The sequence below is a fragment of the Branchiostoma belcheri genome, unplaced genomic scaffold (genome assembly GCF_001625305.1).
Source record: "Branchiostoma belcheri isolate BF01 breed outbred unplaced genomic scaffold, Haploidv18h27 scaffold139, whole genome shotgun sequence".
NCBI classification, from domain to species: Eukaryota; Metazoa; Chordata; class Leptocardii; order Amphioxiformes; family Branchiostomatidae; genus Branchiostoma; species Branchiostoma belcheri.
The window spans coordinates 197,925-221,055 of NW_017802813.1; the positions used below are offsets into that span (position 1 = coordinate 197,925).

At 41.0% G+C, this 23,131-nt stretch overlaps 3 protein-coding genes across 5 annotated transcripts in view; 2 read left to right on the forward strand and 1 right to left on the reverse strand.

Moving 5' to 3' along the window:
• Nucleotides 1-2,998, reverse strand: part of LOC109464474 (allene oxide synthase-lipoxygenase protein-like) — an 11,535-nt gene extending 8,537 nt beyond the window's left edge. The window contains exons 1-4 of the mRNA XM_019761469.1: nucleotides 2,851-2,998; nucleotides 894-938; nucleotides 660-739; nucleotides 34-292 (exon numbers count right to left, since the gene is read on the reverse strand). Of these exons, the coding sequence (XP_019617028.1) occupies nucleotides 34-292; nucleotides 660-739; nucleotides 894-933 (379 nt within the window). The 5' untranslated portion in view covers nucleotides 934-938; nucleotides 2,851-2,998. The remainder of the gene's footprint in view (nucleotides 1-33; nucleotides 293-659; nucleotides 740-893; nucleotides 939-2,850) is intronic.
• Nucleotides 2,999-4,568: 1,570 nt separating this feature from the next.
• LOC109464487 lies at nucleotides 4,569-7,000 on the forward strand. 2 transcript variants are annotated; one of them, XM_019761494.1, is made up of 2 exons: nucleotides 4,569-4,752; nucleotides 5,533-6,996. In XM_019761494.1, the coding sequence occupies exon 2, from the start codon at nucleotides 5,574-5,576 to the stop codon at nucleotides 6,486-6,488; it is 915 nt and encodes a 304-aa protein (XP_019617053.1). In that variant the 5' UTR covers nucleotides 4,569-4,752; nucleotides 5,533-5,573; the 3' UTR covers nucleotides 6,489-6,996. The 2 variants fall into 2 exon arrangements, with proteins under 2 accessions (XP_019617053.1, XP_019617054.1); XM_019761495.1 differs by lacking the exon at nucleotides 4,569-4,752 and adding an exon at nucleotides 4,780-5,123 and having other exon boundaries at nucleotides 5,533-7,000.
• Nucleotides 7,001-7,694: 694 nt separating this feature from the next.
• The window catches only part of LOC109464448, a 15,758-nt gene continuing 321 nt past the window's right edge, over nucleotides 7,695-23,131 (forward strand). The window contains exons 1-15 of one of the 2 annotated variants that reach the window (XM_019761432.1): nucleotides 7,695-7,857; nucleotides 15,339-15,467; nucleotides 15,942-16,079; nucleotides 16,424-16,454; nucleotides 18,028-18,178; nucleotides 19,029-19,097; nucleotides 19,659-19,740; nucleotides 19,876-19,927; nucleotides 20,070-20,125; nucleotides 20,346-20,534; nucleotides 20,947-20,999; nucleotides 21,251-21,428; nucleotides 21,848-21,916; nucleotides 22,071-22,130; nucleotides 22,652-22,742. In XM_019761432.1, the coding sequence (XP_019616991.1) occupies nucleotides 15,345-15,467; nucleotides 15,942-16,079; nucleotides 16,424-16,454; nucleotides 18,028-18,178; nucleotides 19,029-19,097; nucleotides 19,659-19,740; nucleotides 19,876-19,927; nucleotides 20,070-20,125; nucleotides 20,346-20,534; nucleotides 20,947-20,999; nucleotides 21,251-21,428; nucleotides 21,848-21,916; nucleotides 22,071-22,130; nucleotides 22,652-22,742 (1,342 nt within the window). In that variant the 5' untranslated portion in view covers nucleotides 7,695-7,857; nucleotides 15,339-15,344. Of the gene's footprint in view, nucleotides 7,858-13,587; nucleotides 13,643-15,338; nucleotides 15,468-15,941; nucleotides 16,080-16,423; nucleotides 16,455-18,027; nucleotides 18,179-19,028; nucleotides 19,098-19,658; nucleotides 19,741-19,875; nucleotides 19,928-20,069; nucleotides 20,126-20,345; nucleotides 20,535-20,946; nucleotides 21,000-21,250; nucleotides 21,429-21,847; nucleotides 21,917-22,070; nucleotides 22,131-22,651; nucleotides 22,743-23,131 lie in introns of those variants that run through there. The other variant, XM_019761431.1, reaches the window with a different exon arrangement.

Sequence of the window (23,131 nt, forward strand, 5' to 3'; positions counted from 1 at the left end):
AGGAAGGAAGGAAGGAAGGAAGGAAGGGCGTACCTGCATCGTCATCTGTCCCAGTATTGGTGTGGCGGAGGCGGACTTGGAAGACCCGGCCAGGTTTGAAGAAGTCGTTCTGTGGAACAGTGGGGTTGGAGATGACCACGGCGTACCCAGCACCGCCCACTCCGGTGTTGTCGAACAACCTTTGACCTTTCAAGGCTGCAGCTCTCGCCGCCATCTTGAATTTCTCAATCCTTGCGCTCATAATGAGCTTGGACGTGGAGGTGGCTTTGGGGGCCTGCAGTAGGTCGGTTGTCTGCAAGTAGATGAAAAATACGAGTTCTGTTACATTGTAGAAGCTTCTTCATATCTCAAGGCTTCCAATGTAATTTCAGGGCGGTAAAACTGAATTTTCAAAGTCAATTTCTTGTCAGTCTTTTAATGTAGCAAATTGAATCAGTCCTATTCCATAGCATACTAAGAAGTTGCTTCAACACAAAGTAATAGAGTTTGGTGGCATTTCATGTGTTTACGTTGTGTATATCCATTCATATTTTCATTACTGCATTGCAGGCATACAAAGGAAAGGTCATATAATTTCATATAATCACACATGTGGCGTCTAACCTAGTACCTTATGTATCTATTATTGGATACACCCAGAAAAAGTACTAGTAACTAACCTTGGACTGTTGTTGTTTCTTCTCTCTGAAGGCAGCCTGTCCCAACTGGTCGGTTAAGATTTTCCAACTTGCGTTGGTCCCTGAATTGGGAAAATTATTCTAGCTTTGGCAATAGCAATGTCTGAACCAATGCGTGAAACTGTTACGTTCATGTAATGTTATATAACGTTAATGTTGTTTATTTACAAACTTATTATGTTTACAAATTGGTTAGGACGATGGTAACAAACTCACATTGCTGCCCCCTCCTCTCGCATGCCCACTGTGTAGTCATGGCAACTGTAATACAAAAAATACGATTTTCTAATGCGACTATTTTATTGATATAAACTGATGACTTTTTCTGCATAGTGACTGCAGGGTATCTGGAATTTTCCAGGCTCCTCCAGTATATTTGTCGTGGTTTTGTGGCTGTAAACTATAAAAGAAACAGCTCTGCACGAAAACAATTCACAGTAGTTTTGTTATACATAACATGTATGCTGGGTCTTGTGCTATGCTTCCCTTACTCAATGACTTTTACATTTTTCATCTGCGTGTAGATATTTAACTCGGCTCAAGCAAGAATAATTTTTCAGCTGTATACTATATGTACATACTCAAAATTGAATAATGTGAAGACCTACTGGTCATCGAAGTATGAAAAAAAATGGAGGGCGAATCTTTTCTCGTGTCACAAGGTTTACTTGTGTGGCCTAATCTCCAAGCAGATCTTTTGGTGGCTTCAAAGACAATATCAAATTGGATAGGCAATATCCATTTGTCAGGGAGTTGCCAGCTGACGAAGAAAGATACCAGTACAAAGAAGAGAGCCCGATAAAAACACCTAAAACACGTACGCCAAAAATAAGCCGAAGCCTAAACCTCTGCTTGGAGACAATCTGGCCTTCACTGTCAGGTTACTTGCGGTCGCACCACTACAAAAAATACCAGTCCAGAAACAATACCACACGACCTTGTCTAACCAAGGACATGTTATAATACCAACGTTCGTGTGTTTATGAACAGTAGACAAATCATCTCTCATTGATTGTGTTTTTTTTTTGTGGGTTTCTCTTGAAAAAATGCGTGAGCTTAGCTTCATATAATTTGAAGATCTAACAAGGGTTGCTTATACACACAATGAAACTGACCCTTGCAAGGCTAAATCTCTATCTTAGCTTTTCAATTTTCCTGCATGGCTACGTCCCAACCTTAAGCTTTTAAATGATCTTCTATCGTTAAATCTATAGGTGATAGTAGATCTGTCTTGCATGGGCTTTTTTTAATGTTCTAAACTATTGCTTTTTCACGTACAATTTCTCCGCTGACGATTATTTTTACACAGTTGTAATGATCAGTGCTTGTTGTGCTCAGATGTATATTTCGTAAACTGACTCAAGCTATCAGCAGTTGTGTCTTTTGTTTTTATTTGCGTCAGCTTATCTACATGTACGTCATCAGGTGTAACACCATTTCCTGTACATGACGTGCGTTGACGGAAATTCGGTCAAATAAGAGTCCATTAATCAAATCAAAAGAGACTGGTGTATGTTATTAGAGATAGGACAAGAAGTGTCAGAATTATTTTTCTAAACCATTGATATACACAACTGTCGACATACAGGGCGAAATTTATGTAAGCTGAAAACATAAACAGGAACAGGGTTGTTTTGACAAAAAATAAACATCAGAGTAGGTCTTATTTCCCATGCTCTCTGGCAGACAATACAAATCACTCAGTGTTAAGCCCATGCAGCGTGGGTATTCATTCATACAGGCATGTCTTTATACCCAATGCAATGGAAGTGTGTTTCTCATTTTCTAGAACGTTTGGCAAGTTATTGACGATGTCTTGCCCCCCTCCCCCATCCTCAGTGGAAAAATATAATGTTATGTACCAAACAGAGTTGTCCGGCATGAAAACACCTGTTTAGTGGTGCTGTCGAATAATGTATACACCGTAACTCTTTTAAAAATAAATGCCCCACGATGCAATGGCAAAATCTAAATGGATATCCATTTGTCGTTGTTTTAAAAAACGGTGTTCAAAAAACATTGTGTACAAGTAACAATACTGGCTATGGCATCACAACTAGGTCAGACTCTTGTTGTCTGATAAAGCAACACTTTGGGTGCTGGGTTTTTGTCTTGCTGGTCTTTCCTAATGAACTAAAATTCGTTGCTTTTCGTCTAGAAATGTGCCTCTTACCTTGTTTGTTGCCCCAATGCTGTGGAAAGTCAAGAGAAGAAAGTTTGTCCACCGGGACCCGGGTATCAGTGCATGATGCCCTACTGGATCATCTGTCCCTTTCAAAGTATGATAATTATCCGTATCTCAAAGAAGGCGTAATTGTCCTAGGAGAGCTTTAGGTCTCATGAGGGGTTTTGCAGTATGCGAAAATCACCAATTTCAGTCATAACGAGACAATTTGATATATTCTAAATAAGTCTCAGTGTAACTTTATTTTGTACCTTCATATCTAGTTTGAAGTAAAAACTTTATCCTTATTTCTTAATTAGAACACATATACACGAATCCCCTTCTGGAGCCTTATGCAAATTAACCTGTCTTGCCACCTGCTATTGCTACATAAAATATCTCAAATCGGAAACATATGTAGTGTGAAGGGCCATTCCTTTCATAGGATGGAACTCATAATTTTTTCGTCTAAACAAAAAAATAGAGGACAAAACTGAAATACAATGATGATGGGCATTAAATAAGAAATACTTGTTTCTGTTGTAAATGGCAGAATACCTACAACACATGACTCAAACGTCAAGCTTGGCCTGAGGGTCGGGAGGGGTTTGACAATTTATTAGTTAGATGGCGGGCAGGTGTCTCTGAATGTGGGTATTATATGTGCACAATTAAGGAATATGACAGTAAAATTCAAATAAATGCATACAATAATCATAAAAACAGTTGCAAATGTACAGCCATTTCTTTTGATATCAAGCGCGGATTTTGTGACTGTTGTTTTGTTATAGATGCTCATTAAGTCATTGAGATATCTTTATTTTCATCTGCATAGCTTGAAAGAAGCATGACTGGTGTTAGAATGAAGGCAACTTGCTGAGTAAGCTAGGTCAGGATGACCTGTGAAAGCTGCCACTTAATTTTTGCAAAATCCTTGAAGACAGCCCTGACTTTACAAAAAGGGTCTTTTGTTTCGGCAGGAATGTTAGTTGTCGGTCCAGTGATTTTTGTATCTCGTGAAGGACTGATTAAAACAGGAGGTCCAACCGGTCCAACTACTATCTATCCGTATTCTGATACGCATACCCGGCGTAATCTCTTGTCAACATAATGATTGTAAATTGTGCCATACTGTATGCTAGCCTCCTGCGCAGGCCCCGCGGCGGTGGGGAAGAGTTTTTAACGCGTTATTTTAATATAGCCGGCCACCCTACATAGCCGCCGAGAGAAGGTTGCTTTCCGCCCCGTGGGCGCCTCCTAACGGTTACTTACAATATTGCACGATACGGACACACCTGTTCTGTATTGTTTTTTGTTTGTCTGTGCGTGCGTGTGTATGTGCATATCACCATAACTTAATAAAGACTTTGAGTGTTGTGATGATATTTGGCATGTGGGTAGGTCTTGGGAAGACGAAGGTGGAGATCAAATAGTGGATGACCTTGGTACTAAAACAGAACTTCCGTTTTTTATTTTATTTTTTTAAACATGCTATGGTCTTGGTGTTTTGGTGGCAGATAATATTTTTTTTATGTCAGGACTATAAGTGGTGTTTGGTCACGCTAGAAGCTTGTTCTGGAATTGGAAATATGGAGGTATGAGATCTCCGAAGTCTTGTTGAGGTGGTACTTAACTGTCAAAGCCATAAGGAATATTTGCGACGTTGTGGGAGGAAATAGTCTACATTTCCCGTGGCACACGTTTTAAATATTACGTAAAAACGCCCACAAACAATACAAGCAGAAATCCTGTTATGACTGCCGGCGGGCGGGCGAAGTCAGGTGACCAAAATATCCCGCCCCCATGATTGGCTACCTCGTTCGTTTACGACTACGTGTCTCACATCGTCAGAACCATGGCTACACTTGGCGGTGAACCAGAGGTTGTGTCTTATACAACGCTATCAAAACTGTGAGTACATGTGTACAATATTCTAGCTTAAAAGGTTACGACAACATGATTCGGTAAGGCCCGTTGTACGTTATAATTGTCTGCTACACGTAAATTGGATAGGCGTACGGTAATCCCCTGCGCAGACTTCGAGTGAGGCAGTGTTTTGTTTATAATTCTACGAGCGGCTAGAGCGGCGGTTTCTTTACGGGGGGAGGGCCTTGTTCTGGGGATAGCTGTATCCGCGGAGAAAGCTGTATCGTTCTCGAGTGTAGTAGTAGCGTAACTCCCTCTCCCCGTGTAAAAATATTGTATCAGCTCTGCTTCCCCCAAAAAAATAAACGCCACCGCTCCAAGAACTCTGAGAACGAGTATGGACATGCTGCACCACTGTATGTACAATATATTTTTTTGTTGTTTTATGCGACGATGATGTAGATTATAAACTGATACGTGTGTACTTTACTTCCTGGAACGCCTAATAATAACGTGAAATCCTGACATCATTTCTTCATTTCATTTCGACACTTGGTGACATCTTTTTTATGACCATGTTATAATGACATAAGAATTATACGCCACACGTAATATTACTATCACACAGTACAGTTTCACCAAGTGTGTAACCACATGACTGTTGTTCATATCATTAAGAATTTATGATATTCATTATCAGTATGTATAATCATAGAACTCCATGGTATAATTAAGAAATGTTGCAGTCGGTATGAATAAAATATGACTCGGTTTTCTGAAGCCTTTTTGTGCTTAGCAATGCGTGTCTCTTCCCTTTCTTTGCAGATTGGGCTCTGTAATCAACGTGGGAAGGGAAGCGAAGCAGCATGGCGATGCCATATTCTGAAGCTAAAGATACGGTCGGTTCCAGAGGTCAGCTGAGTCAAAATTCCACCTCACTGGAAATGTATAGTTGGAACATGGAGACGTGGAAAGTCTGGTGTCTGTACCGGCTTCTACAGGCGCGAAGGGAGGCTCGTGGCTACCCGGATGTTGACAGTACAACACCTAAAATTGTTGACGTGAGATCCATAACAATTGAAGAGTTTGATCGCATGGGGAAGAAAGCTAGGAAGCGCTCAGCCACTGAGAGAAGCAGAGAAACCACCACATCGCGACCACCAAAGGTGACCAAGAAGTCCACCGAAAATGCAACGTCACCACCAAAAAGTGCAGAACGACCAAAGAGGTGCACCAAAAATGTAACGTCATCACAAAAGCGTGCAGAAAAATCCAAGAGGTGCACCAAAAATGCAATGTCACTACTATTGAGGGATGCCAGACTTACTAGCGATACGTGCGTGGAAAATGCAGAGTCATCACCAAGCAAGTCGAGACCGGACATTTCGGCGAAAAACGCGGATGCTGGCGGCAGCCGATCAAGCAAAAGCTGTGTTCAAAACGCCGACGACAAACCCAGAAAACGGACACACGGAACTTCTACCTCAGCCGAAACAGATTTACGCAAACAGCGAAAGATTTACCCAGGACAAAAGGCTGTTGGCAAAACATCGGGATCACACACAGCCCCGTCCTCCGTACCGACGTCTATCAGCAACGTTAGCACGCCAGCTTCGGTAGCGTGTGCGGCCCAGCAAAAACCAGCTTCGGTAGCGTGTGCGGCCCAGCAAAAACCGTCGGCCCCACGACCACAGCAGGGTGTTGAAACATCCCGCCAACGTCCGTCACATTTCTGGCAACCATGGCAAGACCATACGTACTTCAGAGGCGAGACAAAATAATGATATGATCTACTAAATCTATTGATATACATGTAATATTCTGTTTGGGCTTAGAGTGTTCTGCAGACTGTTGAAAATAATTTATACATGCTGTGTGTGAATTAACGGTACCACAAGTGGAAATCTCTCGTGATTTAGTGGTACAAATGTATCATTAAGCATTGCATGCCATTTATTTATAGTTGTGGAAGAACATGAAGACATTTATTCCTAAATCTAAGATAGTAATCTGGTATTGTTTCCTCAACCTTATTTGTATAGTTTGTCCACAATATTTTCTGTCATACCTGGTGTACATAATAATGATCATTATTATTATATCAGCCACATGATACGTATATACATTGTAGCTTATCAACAGTAACTCTAAGTTTACTAGACAGTAAGTATTCGTTTTGCCATTGCCTACATGCAAAAGCTTGTAGTTTTTTTCGATAGACTGTATATGTCAACTCAGCCACCTATACTATACACTAGTACATTTGGGCTACATGCAGTTTAGTAAATGCACTTGATATACATATTGATTGACCCTTTCGTTAATTTAATGTATTTGTATTATTCCATATTGGCAATTTATCTTATCTATCTGGTGTATGTATTTAATAAATTGACTTTCAATTTTCTCTTTCGTTTGTTGTTCGTATTCTCTATTACGTGCAAGACACCAGACCACAGGTGTCAGTCATTGGAAGGATAACTTACAAGCACACAATTGCATTGCAGTTATCTATACAGCCCATAGGGGGCGCATACAATGCAAGCGCATCTACTGCTGAACCTAAGGCTAGTGTTCTGGCCAATATGTATTGTCGTTGCATCACGTAATCACAAAATAAATCATGTTACGTTTGCGTCACGCGAAACGCATTAATTTTCACTTGACCGAGTTTCTTGAAAGAAATATTGCAAGATACCGTCAATCAAATCCCGATCTCCATGGAGACGGGCATCGCAATACCAGACAGTTCGTTTGAGTAAATGAATTAGTAGGGACTCTCATCTGTAGGTTTGGGTAATTAGTTTTCGTTTCACGGGTCAGTGACATTTGTGACAATACACATGCAAACACAACTACCTAAATACGCAGTGCGGCACGCCACAGAATTCGAAGTACTAGTACACAGTAATTTCCATTTATGTAAACGTACGCGTCTTACAAATCACTTGGACCTCAGCCAGTGAAACAGAGACTCTCGTTTGACTGTTGTGTAAACGTTGGGGGAAACAACGACCGGCGGCCGTGACTTGTGTGAGGACAGGGGTCGGTTTCTCTGGAGACCGCTGCGAGCAGGCGACATTTCAGGAGAGGACGGCTGACGTTTGCTAAACAGCGAGGAGGGAGAAACAGGACGGGCTGGCTGCTGTGGTAAGAACTGATTTATTACTTCTACTGCTGAGAAGGTTATGTTTCCATTTCTGCGGTGTTTTTGTGTATGCGTAAAGAGAGAGAGAGAGAGTCTTGGAGTCTGTGACGAAGATGGATAGTCGTACCGTAGAAGGAGGTGGTAGCATTTGGTGACAGATCTTAAATTGAATCCTGATTTAGTTGTCCTTTTTAGCTATCTAATGTTTGTCACAAAGAGTTCTTTGCAGTTCCTTTCCTTTCCTCTGCAGTGTCTTTTTGTCAGGCACATAGAGGCTTTTGTGTGGGTTGTCCTACACTAGTGTTAGACTGAGTGCAAAACGCACGTTAATCATGATCATCTAATAGTACACATGAATTTTCTTCTTTTGATGTTAGTCTAATGCGCATTTGTAAATTACGAAAGCCTTACTAAGGGTTCTTGCTCTCGGAACTGTGTGTATTTTCTACCGACATACAAATACATCATGAGTTCTTTACACTTCTTCTCTTTCTATCCTTTTCACGTGTCTTTTTTCTCATTACCCTTTCTCCTGTTAGTGATTGAAGGCTAGTTTTGACGCACGTCCTATTTCTCAGTGCTGTCAGTAACAAAGAGAGAGGCGGTTTCATTACAAATCTGTGTGGTTCTGACGCATTCGTCCTTAATGGTGTCCTCTTAACACTGAGTGTGCAAAATGTTGTGGAATGGAGACATTATCTGTTGATGTTCGGAAACATGTTAGTACACATGTAGAATCTAAGGACGACGTACATCTGTATAACCACCAAACAGCTTCGTAGCTCAATACTGTGCCTTACTGAGGTAGGTATAAGCTATCTTTTTGGTAAAAGCTATTCAAAACTGGCCACAAGATTACTTTTCTCAATAATTGAGTTCGTTTCCTTGAATGTATGGCGCTCTTCAAACAGAGACCCGATAACTTGACGTCCAGACGTCTCAACTACAACCCGTAAAGTAGGGTACAAAATTGACATTAATAATATACAGGTGTATCTAGCATCATGCATAATAGATTTAACTTGAAAGTGTGCTTATTATGACCCAGTGTGTTCAGAGAAGGTTAAAAAAGTTCATATAAATGTCACAGAGACGAAGTGATTAGGTCAAAATAAAGCCCGAAGTGATCACAAGAGAGTTGTAGACATACGGAGCGAGTGGTTTAATTTTAGGTCCCCATTTTTCGCACCTTAACGAATTTCGAACTCGTCATCTTGTAATAATGCACAATTGAAACTAAGTACTTTCTTCCACAATTTCCTAAACAACGTATGTATTAATCATAAAACGATGGTAAAAGAAAGTGGTGCTTCGTATGTGCCGAAAAAGGCTAGGAAATAGTTTTTATCGTTTTCACGAATAACATCTTCTGTTCTATTAGGGTATATTTCCCGAGGTTGGACATATGCCTATATCCACAACGTGTCAAAGTCAAACATTATTTTATCATTGGGACATCGTTTAGCTAACTCTGCCACGAAATTCCAAGCTACTGTAGCCGTTTGTTTTCCCAAACAAACCGTAACTATAACCGATCCAGTAGAAAAGAGGGAGTGGTATTGACATGCCTTGAATTGACTTGGGCAAATATACGTGTCTGGGTGATCGTTCTCAGGCCGCGTGAGTCAATGATAGCAGGTGGTGTCAAACACTGCTAATTGTTATCAAATAGACCATGCGAATGGCCAGTAGGACAATCTGTGGGCCATCTCCAAGGATCTGACACTCTGGTGTTGACCAGGATACATAAAGAGTGACTCATGAAAAAATAGATGGACATCGTTAACTTAATTGACAGTTAGGCTACAGCTGGTCGAAGGTACAAAACCATTCACCTGTTACGTTGCAGTCAAGTGTCATTACCGTATTTTGGAGTGCACACACAGACAGTTTCGACATAACACACTATCGGTAAGTTTTCTGTGTCATTTGTTCTTGATAGGAGCGTGGATTTTCCGTAATGTGACCAAGGACATGTACCGTCAGCGTCCTTAGCAACATAGCTGTGTAGTTAGTTAGATCCCCTATTTACCTATATGTACAGTGGTTGATACATTTCACTAAACTGACTTGCAACTATCCTGACTAAAGATGTACAAAATTAGAGGGTGGTGAGTCTGTCGTCCTATGATAAGTAAGGGGAGGGTCCAAGTGCCAAACTATCGTGTGTATCTATTTTCTACGATAGTTGTAGACTCCATGCGATTTGAAATGATTTCTTACAATACGTGACCATTGTCATTTGATTCGTTTTATCGTTGTGTTGGAAAAAGAACTACGCGCAATGTAGCTTGGCTGGCTTTCTGTAAAATGGTAGCATCTATGTAAAATTCAAATTTAGCACAAAACTTTTTCTAGTTCAGCACGTCCAAAGAACACGCGTGCCCTTCTTAAGGGACGAGTTCTATCTCAATCACGTGACGTCAGCTTGTACACCTGAGAGAAGAAGAGAGATATTTTGTACACATTTGAGAAGGTCAAAAATACGCTTCATTTAGTGCGACCCAAAAAAAGACTCGGCTTTCTTGAAAGTGACCAAAACAAACATCTAATTGAATTTTTACGGTTTACACTATAAAACTGGCGTATATCGATTTAGTGTGGCTCGCTGACCTTCACGCGTTATCAAGGTCAAAATGTGGCCCCTGAGTTCTTGGAGCGGCGGCGTTAGGGGTTTTTTGGGGGGGGGGCGCAAAAATATGAAACTATATCAAGATCCATAAAACATGTATCAAGCAAAACAGTGAAGATTTTATCTTTATAACTCACTTAAAGATCATTCCTAAAAGATAAAATATTCAACCCCTTAACCAAATAATATTTTGAACTAGTTCATTCGCTAGGTTGTTGGTTTTCATACAACATACGTTAGTTTTCATGCAACATACCAGTACATGCTACACGCTTCAATAAGACTTATCGAGCTACCTTACAATATCGTGTTGTTTCCTTTCATGATTTTCAGGGATAGATTAGATCTCTGAGCGTGCAAAGTATCCGTATCGCGTTTCACGGACACACGAATGTAGCTCTTTCTTCAGTCAGGCCCAGTCACCCATAGGTTACCTTCTTTACATCTCCAACCACCTGGTTAGTCTAAGCGTTCCCACCAAAACCACCTGGAATAAAACAAAGGAGAAACCAAGCAAAATCCAGGTATAATTTCCATTGAATGAAAACCGTTGAGCAACCACAGTCCGGATTGTATGATAACCTATGGCTTTATGATTCATGGTGTAAAAGTACGATTTATATTCACACAAAAAAGTACAAATTTAACTACACACTTGTTTAAAAAGTTAAAACTCTACATCCAACACAAAGACGTTCTCTCACCTTGAGCTTTCGACCAGTCTTCCTCAGTATAGTAGACCAGAGTGACTGGTCGAAAGCTCTTGGTGAGAGAACTTCTTTGTGTTGGATCAAAAGTTTTAACTTTAAACATGTAACTACCAACACAGATGAACTTTCATGACAGTATAAACACTACACTTCTTTATCAATAAGATTTTAGGTGGTTCAATGGCCGCTGAACAGTCGCTGCCTCAGTGGAAAGTAGGCATACATAATCCTAATGCTAGTCGGGTTTCCTTTCCTTCTGACTGAGTAAATTAAAGAAGCTCCAGGGGTCAGCAGGTAAGACAACACCTGCTATGACAAGTAGACAATGAAAGACAAATACCGGGCCACCATGGAGTCTCTACGGTTCAATAGTGTGTGACGTTTTGCCCTAACGTTCATCATAGCATAACCTACAAACGCAAACACAGTGTGGAAGTAGTTCACTCGAACCGCAACAGCTTCTGTCGTCTAGTTCTGCAAATAGTGATGTGGTTTCTAAGGTATGTACAGTGTGCATTGTTTGGTTAGTGTTTAAATAGAACTATGTATTTTGTGGTTAGGATGGTCCGTTATGTCGAGGTTCAATTTACCGTACTAAGATGATCCCTTGTTTACTGTTTAGTACTTGTTTCTTTTCTCAATCTTTGTGCGTTTGGCGGGCTAATTTTTCTGGCGTTTCGTTTTGTTTAGAATAATTACGATATACAGTTCCCATAGAGGTAACTTTATGATATGTCGAGAAATGTAAGGTTTACTGTCAACAAAATATACATTGTTGATACTGTGGGATAGGATCTGTATCTGTATCGGTATAGCCTTCGGCGTAACACACCAGCTTGGATACATGCACTTTAGTGAGTACTTTAGCTGTTGTCATGGGCAACAGTAATGACTGACCATCGGGAACTGAAACCCGACAGATCAGTTGTAAAGTGTGGAAAGATAAACTGGAAAGGGTACAGAACCAAAAACTCAAAAACTCGTATTTCCCCAGAACTATCGTAGAGTGGAACACAGTCGGGGCATCATCACTAGACAGCTTTAAACAACTCCTGCAATTAAATGTGCAAAGATTGAGTAACAAGTCGTTTGGTGTGATATAGCTAGCTGCCGCCGAGCCGCGTGCCTGCGAAGCTGGTGTGTTACCCCGAAGGACGGTTATACCGGCTATACTGATACAGATCTTTCCGGACTGTATTGGAAAGTGATTTGTTGATGACTGTTGGGCGAAGGTAGGCCCACTCGAATCGTGACAACAAATGGAACAATATGACATGATAGACATCGTACCATCAATCATGGATGTGTCAGCTTTGTAATTAATCTGATACATATATCTTTACTAGTGCTGTTTTCGGTACACTATGCATGTGGTTTACATCATCCAGGTATGTTGTGGACATATTCCTCTGCCCGTTTCTCCGGTTGTATTCGTTTTTAGCAGTAGAATTACAGCTAAATTCAGTCGAGAATGTAGGCGTCATATACTTGTATATGTACCCGTTTGAAGCATTTACCAAAACATCCGTGCGCTACTGTATTTCACCAATGCCTTTGATGAATCCGTAAATATCTTGGAAAGAATGAATTTCATTCACTTGTTCTGTTTATGACATAATATTTACCTCAAGTGGCACTTTCTTACAAGTCGGTATGGGCAAACTACGTGATATGATCGGTTACCGTTTCCATGCACGCAACATTCCGGGACATACATGTATGCATTCTGTCCAATACACGATTCCGTGTTTACAACACAAAACCATCATTAGGGATAAGCAAGGTTCAAACACATTCTTAGTTATACACGAAGCCTTATGTTCCTTATTTTCGACATTGTAACTGTTTCTAACCCCTATATGTTCCAATGCCTCTGTTTACTAGCTACGAATGGGAAACATTACCTAGGGAAAATAAACTAACACCCCATTCCTAAAGGGAAAATTCTTTGTGTGTTTCACGTATGTTTAGAGAAGCTGAACAATCGTCACTGTTAAGTAATGGACGCCCACGTTTTCTGGATACTTCTTATGCTCTCATTTGTATGCTGTTTATGGTACAACATCTTTTAAGCCCTTTTGAGAGCACGTACGTAAACTATTGGAATATTCCTTTTCCTTCTTTCCTGTTCTTCTTTATTTGTGCTCTCTGTCTTCGTGTGTTGTTCTTACATCTATTAGTTTCTGTTGTTCATAGCCCAGACAAGAAACACTTGATTTCGACGGCACTAGTTCTCTGGCAGAATTTTTGACAAAATTCTGGGACAAATTTCAGCTGCGTGGTAGGGGCTGAAATCGACACCGTGTCTTGAGTGGCACCAAAACATAGCAACAGTGGGGTGAGGCGCGTGTCACTCTTTCAAAGGGAAAGGTAAGGAGGTCAGCCATTCTTCTGGCGGGAAAACAAGGCCCCGAATGTCGTCTGCGTGAGGGAACCATGCCCCCGGTCAGATCCAGCCATTTGTTTTCACCCTTGTTTTCGGTCACGACGTTGGCCTAGTGGGGGGCCGGGTTTGCTTGTGTTTGAGGAAAAGATTGACATTGGTATAGTAGCCCTTTTTAGAAGTTTTGATAGCAACGTTGACAGTCTTCTTGTGACGTAGGTCCAAGGGAGAAACTTATTACGGATCGGATGTGTTTACAATCGTCTCTGTAATGAAAAAAGTGAGACGAAAGTGTCACATTAACATTCGTTGTATTTCCAGGAGCAAAAACACACGTGACATGGTGTTGACTTTTTGTCTGACATTTTTCCTGTCATTTACATATAATAATTTTGGTATTTCACAGAAATGTTGGTATTTTCTAATTGTCATTGTCACCTGAGCTACTGTATTTTCCCAGAGGTGCACTGCGTAAATACTGAGAGGAATTTATGAATGACTATATATAACGTTATATATATAGTTATGGAACTGTCTCTGTTTCAATGTATACGACCGCTACACTTGTCAGTATCTAGCTGTATTTTTTCGTATCTTTACCACGGGTGAATCGTCTCAAATGTAGCAGAAGAAAATGTTTTAGGGGAACGCAGTGAAATGGTTGTAATGACAGAAATATGTGCGTTCTGTCATGGCAGTGACGTCATTGTGCGTGAAATATAGCAGAATACGCACGTAGTTTTGATTCATGGTGATTTTATGGGAATCATTGTGCTTCCTCGTCATAACATTCGCAACGAAGCCAGTAGTCTGACTAGATCAGAGAATAGAAAACCAACAATTTGGAAGAAGACGAAAAACGGCCAAAAACGTTACTGTTTATTTTGTCTATTTATAATTGCCAGGTTTGTACTATGTAAGATACAACTTCAAGCGTACTAATATATAATGCTTATTATCTGTGTTACGTTCCGTTCGTCTGCTATGAAATGAATGACCGGTACCCTCTTAAAAGTACTATGAAGAGCGTATTTGTCGTTGAAGTTGGTAGTTATTAAGAAAGGCGACTTGTTAGTTCAAGTACAAGTCGTGGTTCAAGTACATGGAGCGCGCTGATTTTCCAGTTTTCGCTGAATGTTTGGTCAACGTTGCTCCAGAATTCTGTACGTTGCAGACGATTTCTTTTCCGATACAACATTTGAAAACCATAGATGGGATGTCACTTCTTCCCTATCCCAAGAGCTATCTGCCATACAAAATTCGTGACCCTAGCATGTCCAGATCACGAGATATCAAAACCGGAAGTTTTGCTGCAGTACCAAGGAAAGCCGCCAGGGGACCCAAAATCTAATCATTTCTAGGTCTCATGAATCCACCTACCAAGTTTCATTCCAATCCATCCACTGCTTCTCGAGTTATCTTGCTAAACCACACACACACACACACACACACACACACACACACAGAGAGAGAGAGAGAGAGAGAGAGAGAGAGAGAGAGAGAGAGACAAACGCTACTGAAAACATAACCTTCTTGGCGAAGGTAATAAGACGTTCTGGTCTATGCACGCACAACAACATTACGGGTTTTGCGTAGGCGCAGTACGTGCTAAGTTCTGACTGATTGTAGGTGAATGCTGTTGCACAACAACAAAGAGCATAACTAGGTGTAAAATTTCTTATATAACGATTTAGCACGCTTCCCTGCCCAGGGCTACGTGACTGGAGGCGACTCATCGTGCTTCCTTCTGTTTTTCAGGAGAAAATGGCGACGGTAGAGGAGATGAACAAGGGACTGAGCGCCCTGTTGGACATTTTGGACACCCTGTCAACTGACAATAACAAAAACGGAACCAGTCACCTACCTCAGGACAAGACAAAGGGCGTGGTAAGCCAAACAAAAAATCTTTCCAATTTTTATCTGAAACTGATTATATTATAAATTAGTTCTAACAATACAGTGTGTGACATTAGCCTCTACCAGGCATCGGAAGCGGCTGGAAAGAGTAGAAATTGGCCAAATAGACAGATAACATGCCAGGGGAGTTGGCCCGCTAAAGAATTATTTGCCACATCCCAAATGTACCCCTTTAGCGGACCAACTCCCATGGCATGTTATCTGTCTATTTGGCCAATTTCTACTCGTTCCAGCTGCAGCCACCTCCGAAGCCTGATAGAGGCTAAGTTAGACATGCTGGCTATGGTCCTAATATTTTAGCTGTAAATCGGGACACAAAAGTAGTTATGTGTTGTTGAATCATATCTTATCGTATAGAAAATATATACTAGTTCCTTCAAGCTGATAAAGTCTAGGTCCATGTCTTTTTTTTTTCGTAAACATGTAGTCTACTTCGCCTTACAGAACGCAGCATGGCAGGGCATTTGTAAGGAGTACTTCGGAAAGACCCAGGGTGAAGATGCCAACGCGGAGGCGAAGCAGATGGCGCAGATTGTGTCCCACCTGACGAGGTGTAAGGACGCCATGTGCAGACTCACGACGGTATGTAACGCCTACATAGGATACAAGAGTTTCGATGTCTATCAGACACCTTCCTCAGAGCTTCTGACTGGAGTTCTGCTTCTCACCGCTATATGTAACGCCGTTTACCGTGGTGTATTTGCACTTATTCACATGTCTATTGCGCAGCTAGCTGTTTGAGAATTATACCCAATATATGCTTTAACTCTTGTATTAGTTAGGTTAGACTTATGAAAGTGTCTACATGCTTTGCACACTGTACAATCGTTGTGAAATAAAGTTCTACATTCAACAAAAAAATTATTTCCTTATTTATGTTCTTTAGGGTGTACCAGCTAATCTTTCCTTCCCTTTTTTTTCTCCAGGACGCAATTCAATGTTCTAAAGACACTGCAGGTAAGTACTTAAAACGTTTACAATATTTTCTAACGTAGTGTTTTTGTGCATTTCCGTACGTAGTCGCAAGGTGGCAGTGATGACTGGTGATTGGCTTCACTGCCCTCCCCTAGTGGCTAAATGTGCTAAATCAGCAGTTTGCATGTGGGACCTGGGAGAAATGTAGGCCTATGCCTCGTGTACATGTATTTCTACCTTTCCCTCGTGGAGCTCTCAACAAGCGAAGGTGCTTGACTATAAAAACATTTCCCTCGACTTGATGGCAAGATATCATGTTTCTGAGCGGGTGTGCCTGAGGACATAGTTGCCTAAGTGGTAAGATAGTCAATAGGGAGATTTAAAGATCAGCAAAGGCAGTAAACACGAACTATTTCAAATGATATGCGGTCACATCAAAGTTGCTATTCCAGAACTAAACTGTTTGAGCTAAAAGCGTCATGGCTAGAAAATGTTACCCCCGCCTAGTAGGTGCTGAATCACTCCTCAAGTGCAGCACTTATGACAAGAAGTGATTGACAACCATCCCAAGTGCGTATCACGTGACGACCCAAGGCCATTTCTACCGCAGATGTTGCTACAGTTTCAGAGCCTTCTACGTCCTTCAACTTCCACTTATCCTTTATTTTGATCCAGAAATAAGAAAACAGAAGAATGGGAATAATGGGGGAATTGGAAACACTGTACAGGCTTTTAAGACGGAGATACTGAAGGGCATTGAACACCTGGCTAACTATGTTTTTCTTATAATATAAAGTGCCTTGTTAGGATTCAATTTGCATACGGGTGCATTGTGAGGAAAACAGGGATATATAATGAGCTTGGTCGGCAGTTCGGTCGAGTCATACATTTTTAGCAAGTCTTGTTTTGGGCAACGGTTTGGACGAAAAGAAAAAAGCCAAAATGGATTCCTTCAATTTCGGAGCTCCGCTTCTTCCAGAATCTGTTGAAAGTAGGAAGCCGTTCGGAGAACTGTGGAACGGGAAAAATATGAACCCGAAAGCCATGCAGAGATACATGGATCTATTCAACAGGCTCTATAGTAAGTTTACCACTTTTTGTCATGTATATGATATGTGGAAAGGTGGGTGGGGGGTCAACGGTGACAGCAAGTCAATACAGTTTGTTCTGCGTAATGTTTTAGCGCTATAAAAAAGATGACTGTTTTTTCTAGACATCTTTATATTATGGACCTTTGTTGCTAAATGCTGTACATATCCTAACACGTCAACAGAACGTACTGCACCTGCTCGAAATCCGTAAATTAGTTTTGCAAAGCACTTCGACAGAACGTCTCATAAAAAGTCGTATTCCTGTATATAAGGTTAACATCCCGTCTGTAGTTTCCAAATGTTATGCCGGAAAAGATATCCTCTGCAACAGGCAAAATTCTAATGCAACGGTATCAAACGAGAACCTCGAAAAATCAGGGTTTTGCACAGGCGCAGTATACGTTCTACCGACGTGCTCTGTATCCTCCGTCCTAGTGATTATAAGAGAAAATATTAATCTTTTTAATCCGAGAGAAAAGTAAAACATAACTGATGAAAACGGCGACACTGTTTGTTTGTTACAGAGGCTCTGGATAAGGAGAAGAACGACACGGCCCAGCTGCGAGCGCGCGTGGAGGATCTCGGGAGAGAGATGCGGTCTCTCCAGGCGACCAACAGGAACCTGCAGAGACAGCTGGAGGAGAAGGCAGACGAGGTCAAACTACAGAGAGCGATGTGAGAACTCTTGTTTTCTTTAGATGATTTTTTATTCCAACATGTAATCACATGACGTGGTGGGACACACTCAATTTTTTTTCAGCTAATATTAAGACAATACAATACTCATTTTCACCTGAGCCAAGTGAGGAAAGTCGTGTGAAGTGCCTTTTCCAAGGGCAGAAGATTGTTGGCATGTCAGGACTCGAACACGGGACCTCTTGGTTCCGAGTCGAGCACTCTGTCGTTACGCCACACGACCCCACCCCGTTGATGATTGATGATGGCTTGTTCTTCGTTCTTCTTTGTTCTTCATGTCCGAAGATCTAGGAAGGCTGCCTTTCTCTGCAAGCCTTCACGTGGCTGTGCAGCCCAATCGTTGATCTACTACAACTATCGTGTCATATTGACTAGATATCAAGTCTTGAAAATGACCTGATATCTAAGCTAACGTATCGTCTTACCAGTACATGCAACAGTAATGAGGCCGGACGGCTGCTTAAAATGTATTAATGAATACATACAAATCATGGTTACAAGAGAGTTTGGGGTATTCTAATAATATATGTGGCGCATTTTCATATTCCATTTTTACCAAATAAAGAAGCAGTGATAGAGAAAAATCTTCATTTTGGAGGCATTAATATAAGTTGAAAAAAAATGAGTGTGCCGTCACCACTTCTTGTGATTATATGTTGGAATTTTAAAAAAAATCTTCATTTCGGACAATCAAGTTACAGTCATGAATGCCATGTCTGTACATGTCATACACGTATAAAATATTTCTACGTTTCGGCCATATTACGTCTCTATGTCACATATCGCACGAACTGTGGAAATATAATGCATTTGTGTTCTTTCTCTTCAGTATCAGCAGAAGAGACAGTCAAATACAGCTCAGACCCGGCGGTAAGGTGGAGGAAGAGGCCAATAAACGGTTAGTTTTGTTGTTTCCACACTTCACGACAGGGTGTTAGAATACACCATTCTGTTGTTTCTTACAGTCTATTATTGGTATCAAAGAGTGGTACATATTGAAAAAAAAGTGTATGTAGAAATTGACGCACATTTACGTCAGCTGTTCCAAAGAAATACGACTAGTCTTTTCAGTAGAAGCCTTCAAAAAGGTCATACTTCCGACAAGGTACCAAATATTTTCTTAACACGTACTTCGTCTGACGTTTGTGTTCTTTGCAAGGCGATTTCCCTTAAAATGTTTCTTTAACATGTAGACTGAAGTGGCGGCTTCACGTCCTTCACTTGTCGTGACCTCTGATAACCCGTGACCTTGACATTAGAGGTCAAATATAGTAGTTGTTCAATGACTGTCATTCTATTAGAGATAAGACTGTCAACAACAACAGCAACAAAAACAAAAAAAAATGTTATTCCTTTGGTCATATTCTTTTTGCACTTTCACATTAGCTGTCGTCTGAGTACCTGCAAGGCTCTCTAACCTTCTTTGTACCAGTAAAATGTATGTTAATTCTGTCTACAGGGAAGACGCGCTGCTAGCACAGATCGAGGCCATAAAGGCAGAAAACAATGAGACAAAAACTCGTCTTCAGGGGAGAATAAAGGTATTTTATTATCCTATTTTGCGAGACTTTGTAAGCTCTGTGGATACGAAATTTCTCAAATTACTGAAGAATGTTTTAGGCTATATTTTAGTGGTTACTGGTTCAAGGGATTGATGATATTTTCTTTTCCCAAAGGAATTAGACGAACACCTGAGAATGGAAAAGATGAGAAGAACGTCGAATGCATGTAAGTTGCGCTTGTTTTTTTCGCTACTTTTAAACACTATGTCGCCTTTACCATTCACAATTCAGTGTATACGTATCTACTTGTACCTAATTACAGATTTCTACAGTTCCTATATGTTCATGCTACTTTATGTGTTTTGCAGCTGACATCACAAGGGATTTGCTAAGTGAAAAGAAGAAAATTTACCAAATGGAAAAGGTGGGTTACTTTAGATTCACGGTTTCTGTCATGCAATTTTGTGTTTGTGATAGCTGACACTGCCATTTGTGAATAAAAGAATTAAGAATTGTTCAAAGATCTCTCAATTTTGGTTGTTCAAAGATCTCTCAATTTTGGTTGTTCAAAGATCTCTCAATTTTGATTGCTTCAAAGATCTCTCAATTTCTTCAAAGATCTCTCAATTTTGGTCCTCCTTCAGGAGATAAACGCCCACCAGAAGTACTTCCTGGCCTGCGTGAACGGTCTGCGCACTGACGTCAGGTTCATGACCGATAACGAGGCTCCCATGGTGCGTCAGAGACTGGAGCTGGTTCACGACGCCATCTTGGACGGGCAGTTCTCCATCCTGAGCGGCAAGCTGCCGGCACACTACTCCGCCTCGGAGGACGTAAGGAACTTTTTTTTTCCATTCCAACATTTATCAAGACATGGTGACGGCACACTCAAGTTTTTTTAACTTATTTTTATGCCGCCACCAACGAAGACAAATGCATGAATTGACCGCAGACATATTTTCACTTGAGTAAAGTAAGGAAATTCGTGTTTTAAAAGTGCCTTTCCCAATGGCACAATTACAAGATCGGTGGCATGGCAAGATTCGAACCCGGTATTTCTTGGTTCCGAGCCGAAAGCTCTACCGTTACGCCACACGTAAGTAACTTCTAAATGAAAATATAATTCTTATCAATAAACTTTTTAGTAGTGCACATTTAAGTCTACTTAAGGGAGCGGTCCAATGTTAAGATGTTTGTTCCACCTAACTTAGTATTGCCTAAGACCCTTCCATTCCATTTGTACAGGACATACGGATGCCTCTCGGAAAGATGATCAAAGAAGCCGCGAAACCACCTCCGTAAGTGTCAGAGAATCACGTAGTATAGGCCACACATAAAGATACCGTACAGAAATCTGGGGACGGGGACGTAAAGACACGGGAGCCAAATGCGTAAAAAAAAATAGGTAAACCTCTGCACGTGAAAGAACCCATGCACTATTTGTAGACATGCTTCCTCTCAGGAAGGGGGTTTAAGAATCCTTGCTCTCTGTGTACACGTGTAAAGAATGACTGCTTTACATATAACCTCCTGCTGTACATGTTACCAGGCCGGCCGAATCAAACGGACCATCCTCCACCAGTACCATAAAGGAGCATGAAGAACCGGACGACACGTCCTCAGAACAAACCTTCGACAAGGAACACCCCGAGCTCATCAACAGGGCGACGGGGCGGCTGGACATGTACACCGCGCTCAAGTGTTTCCCACACATGAAGGAACCGGAGGTGAGCTTATGGCACGTAATCTAAGTAAATGGGTCAGTTTTACTGATGAAGGCTGAATCATCAGTTGAGCCTGTTTATGACATTTAGTGGATGAGTAGGGGCATCAAAAACGAAGGCCAAGTTCGATAATTGGCCATTTCTCCAGATGAAGGCTGAATAATCCTGATGAAGGCTGAATCATCAGTTAAACATTCATTACCTCAATATCAGTGGATAACTTGAGTTTGGGAACAAATTTTTAAGTTTAGACTTTGTGCACTGAGCCAGAAATGTTTATGCTGTTGTATGCATTGTATTGTGTTATGTCTGTTAGCAAACAATTAAAGTCGCGATTGAAAGGTATATTACCAGTTTCATGTCACGACACTCACAAACAAGTTGTGTAAGTCATTTGAACCGTCTTTTTGTTTCCAACGTAGATGAAACACCACTTCGACATGTTTACCAAATACGACAAGAGCAGAGACTTCAATCTGGACATGGGAGAGGTAAGACCTTCTCGTACATTCCCGCCAAATCTCGCGTGATTTTGTATACGTTCATCAAGAGCTTGCATTTTGGTACAGAAATGATTCAATACATACAAAAATGCCTACTTGTTGGTCAAAGTTCCTTACTTTTGTCTTGCTTTCTTGCGCCCAGCTTGTGAGGGCGCTGATGACGGTCGCTCCTGGAGTCAAGTTTACAGCCGCGCAGATCAAGGTACGGGTACCTTCTGAACCCTTCTGCAGTTTTTTTGCACGTTTGCAGTCAGATAAAATACTATTTATACGAGAAACTCAAACCTCCTGAGGCTCTATAAGATTTGACAAGACAAAATAGACGCCGAGTATTGTATTTTTGTATATTATAGTACCTGTGTATTCAAAGCGACCATTCTATTTAACTGTGCCACCTATCTGTCTGTTGTCAAACTGCATTCCCTACGGTCAACAGAGGATGAAGGTAAGCTGAAAGTAGTCCGCTTATAGGCATATGTAGTATGTCATGTATGTCTTCAGTCTGCACTCTATCAGTCCATTTCAACATATTTCATTCTACTGTAATTTCGCTGTGCTAGAAGAAATGCGCTATTGTGCCGTAATTTATATCAAGAATTGCGACAAATATGTCTATCTTGAAGGCTGACTTTGCCCTTCGACAGAATGTCGGTATATGACATTAAAACTGTCTGCAAAACTGACTGATATGAGACTTGCATTGCAACTTATTTCCGCTGGTAGGAGCTAATGAAAGAAGTGGACGTAGACGACACCGGCACTATCGACTTCTACGAGTACCTGATCATCTACAACCTGCTCACCAAGGAAGGAGGTAAAACCACGGACTTCCCTATTCTTATATATAACCAAGATAGATATCCCTCGGATATGGAACAGGACAGGAAGAATTCTGTCATATGTTTGTTGATGCCGTTTGAGAACAAGTCAAAATGGACATGGACTATCAACTGCTGATGTACTTGTTCGTATCCAGAGTTCAAATTTACCTTGCGCTAGGCTTTGATAAGTCAAGACTTTAGTTTTACTCAAAAGCGCCGTCTATCTGGTTTATATCAAACTGCATCAACTCAAGCACATGTGTCTCCTGAAATGTAGTCAGAAACTAATCTCCAAGCAGATCTTTTGGTGGGGGTAAGACAGTATCAAATTGGCCAGTCTGTATCCATTTCCCCATCCTTGGGTGGGGAAATGGATACAGAC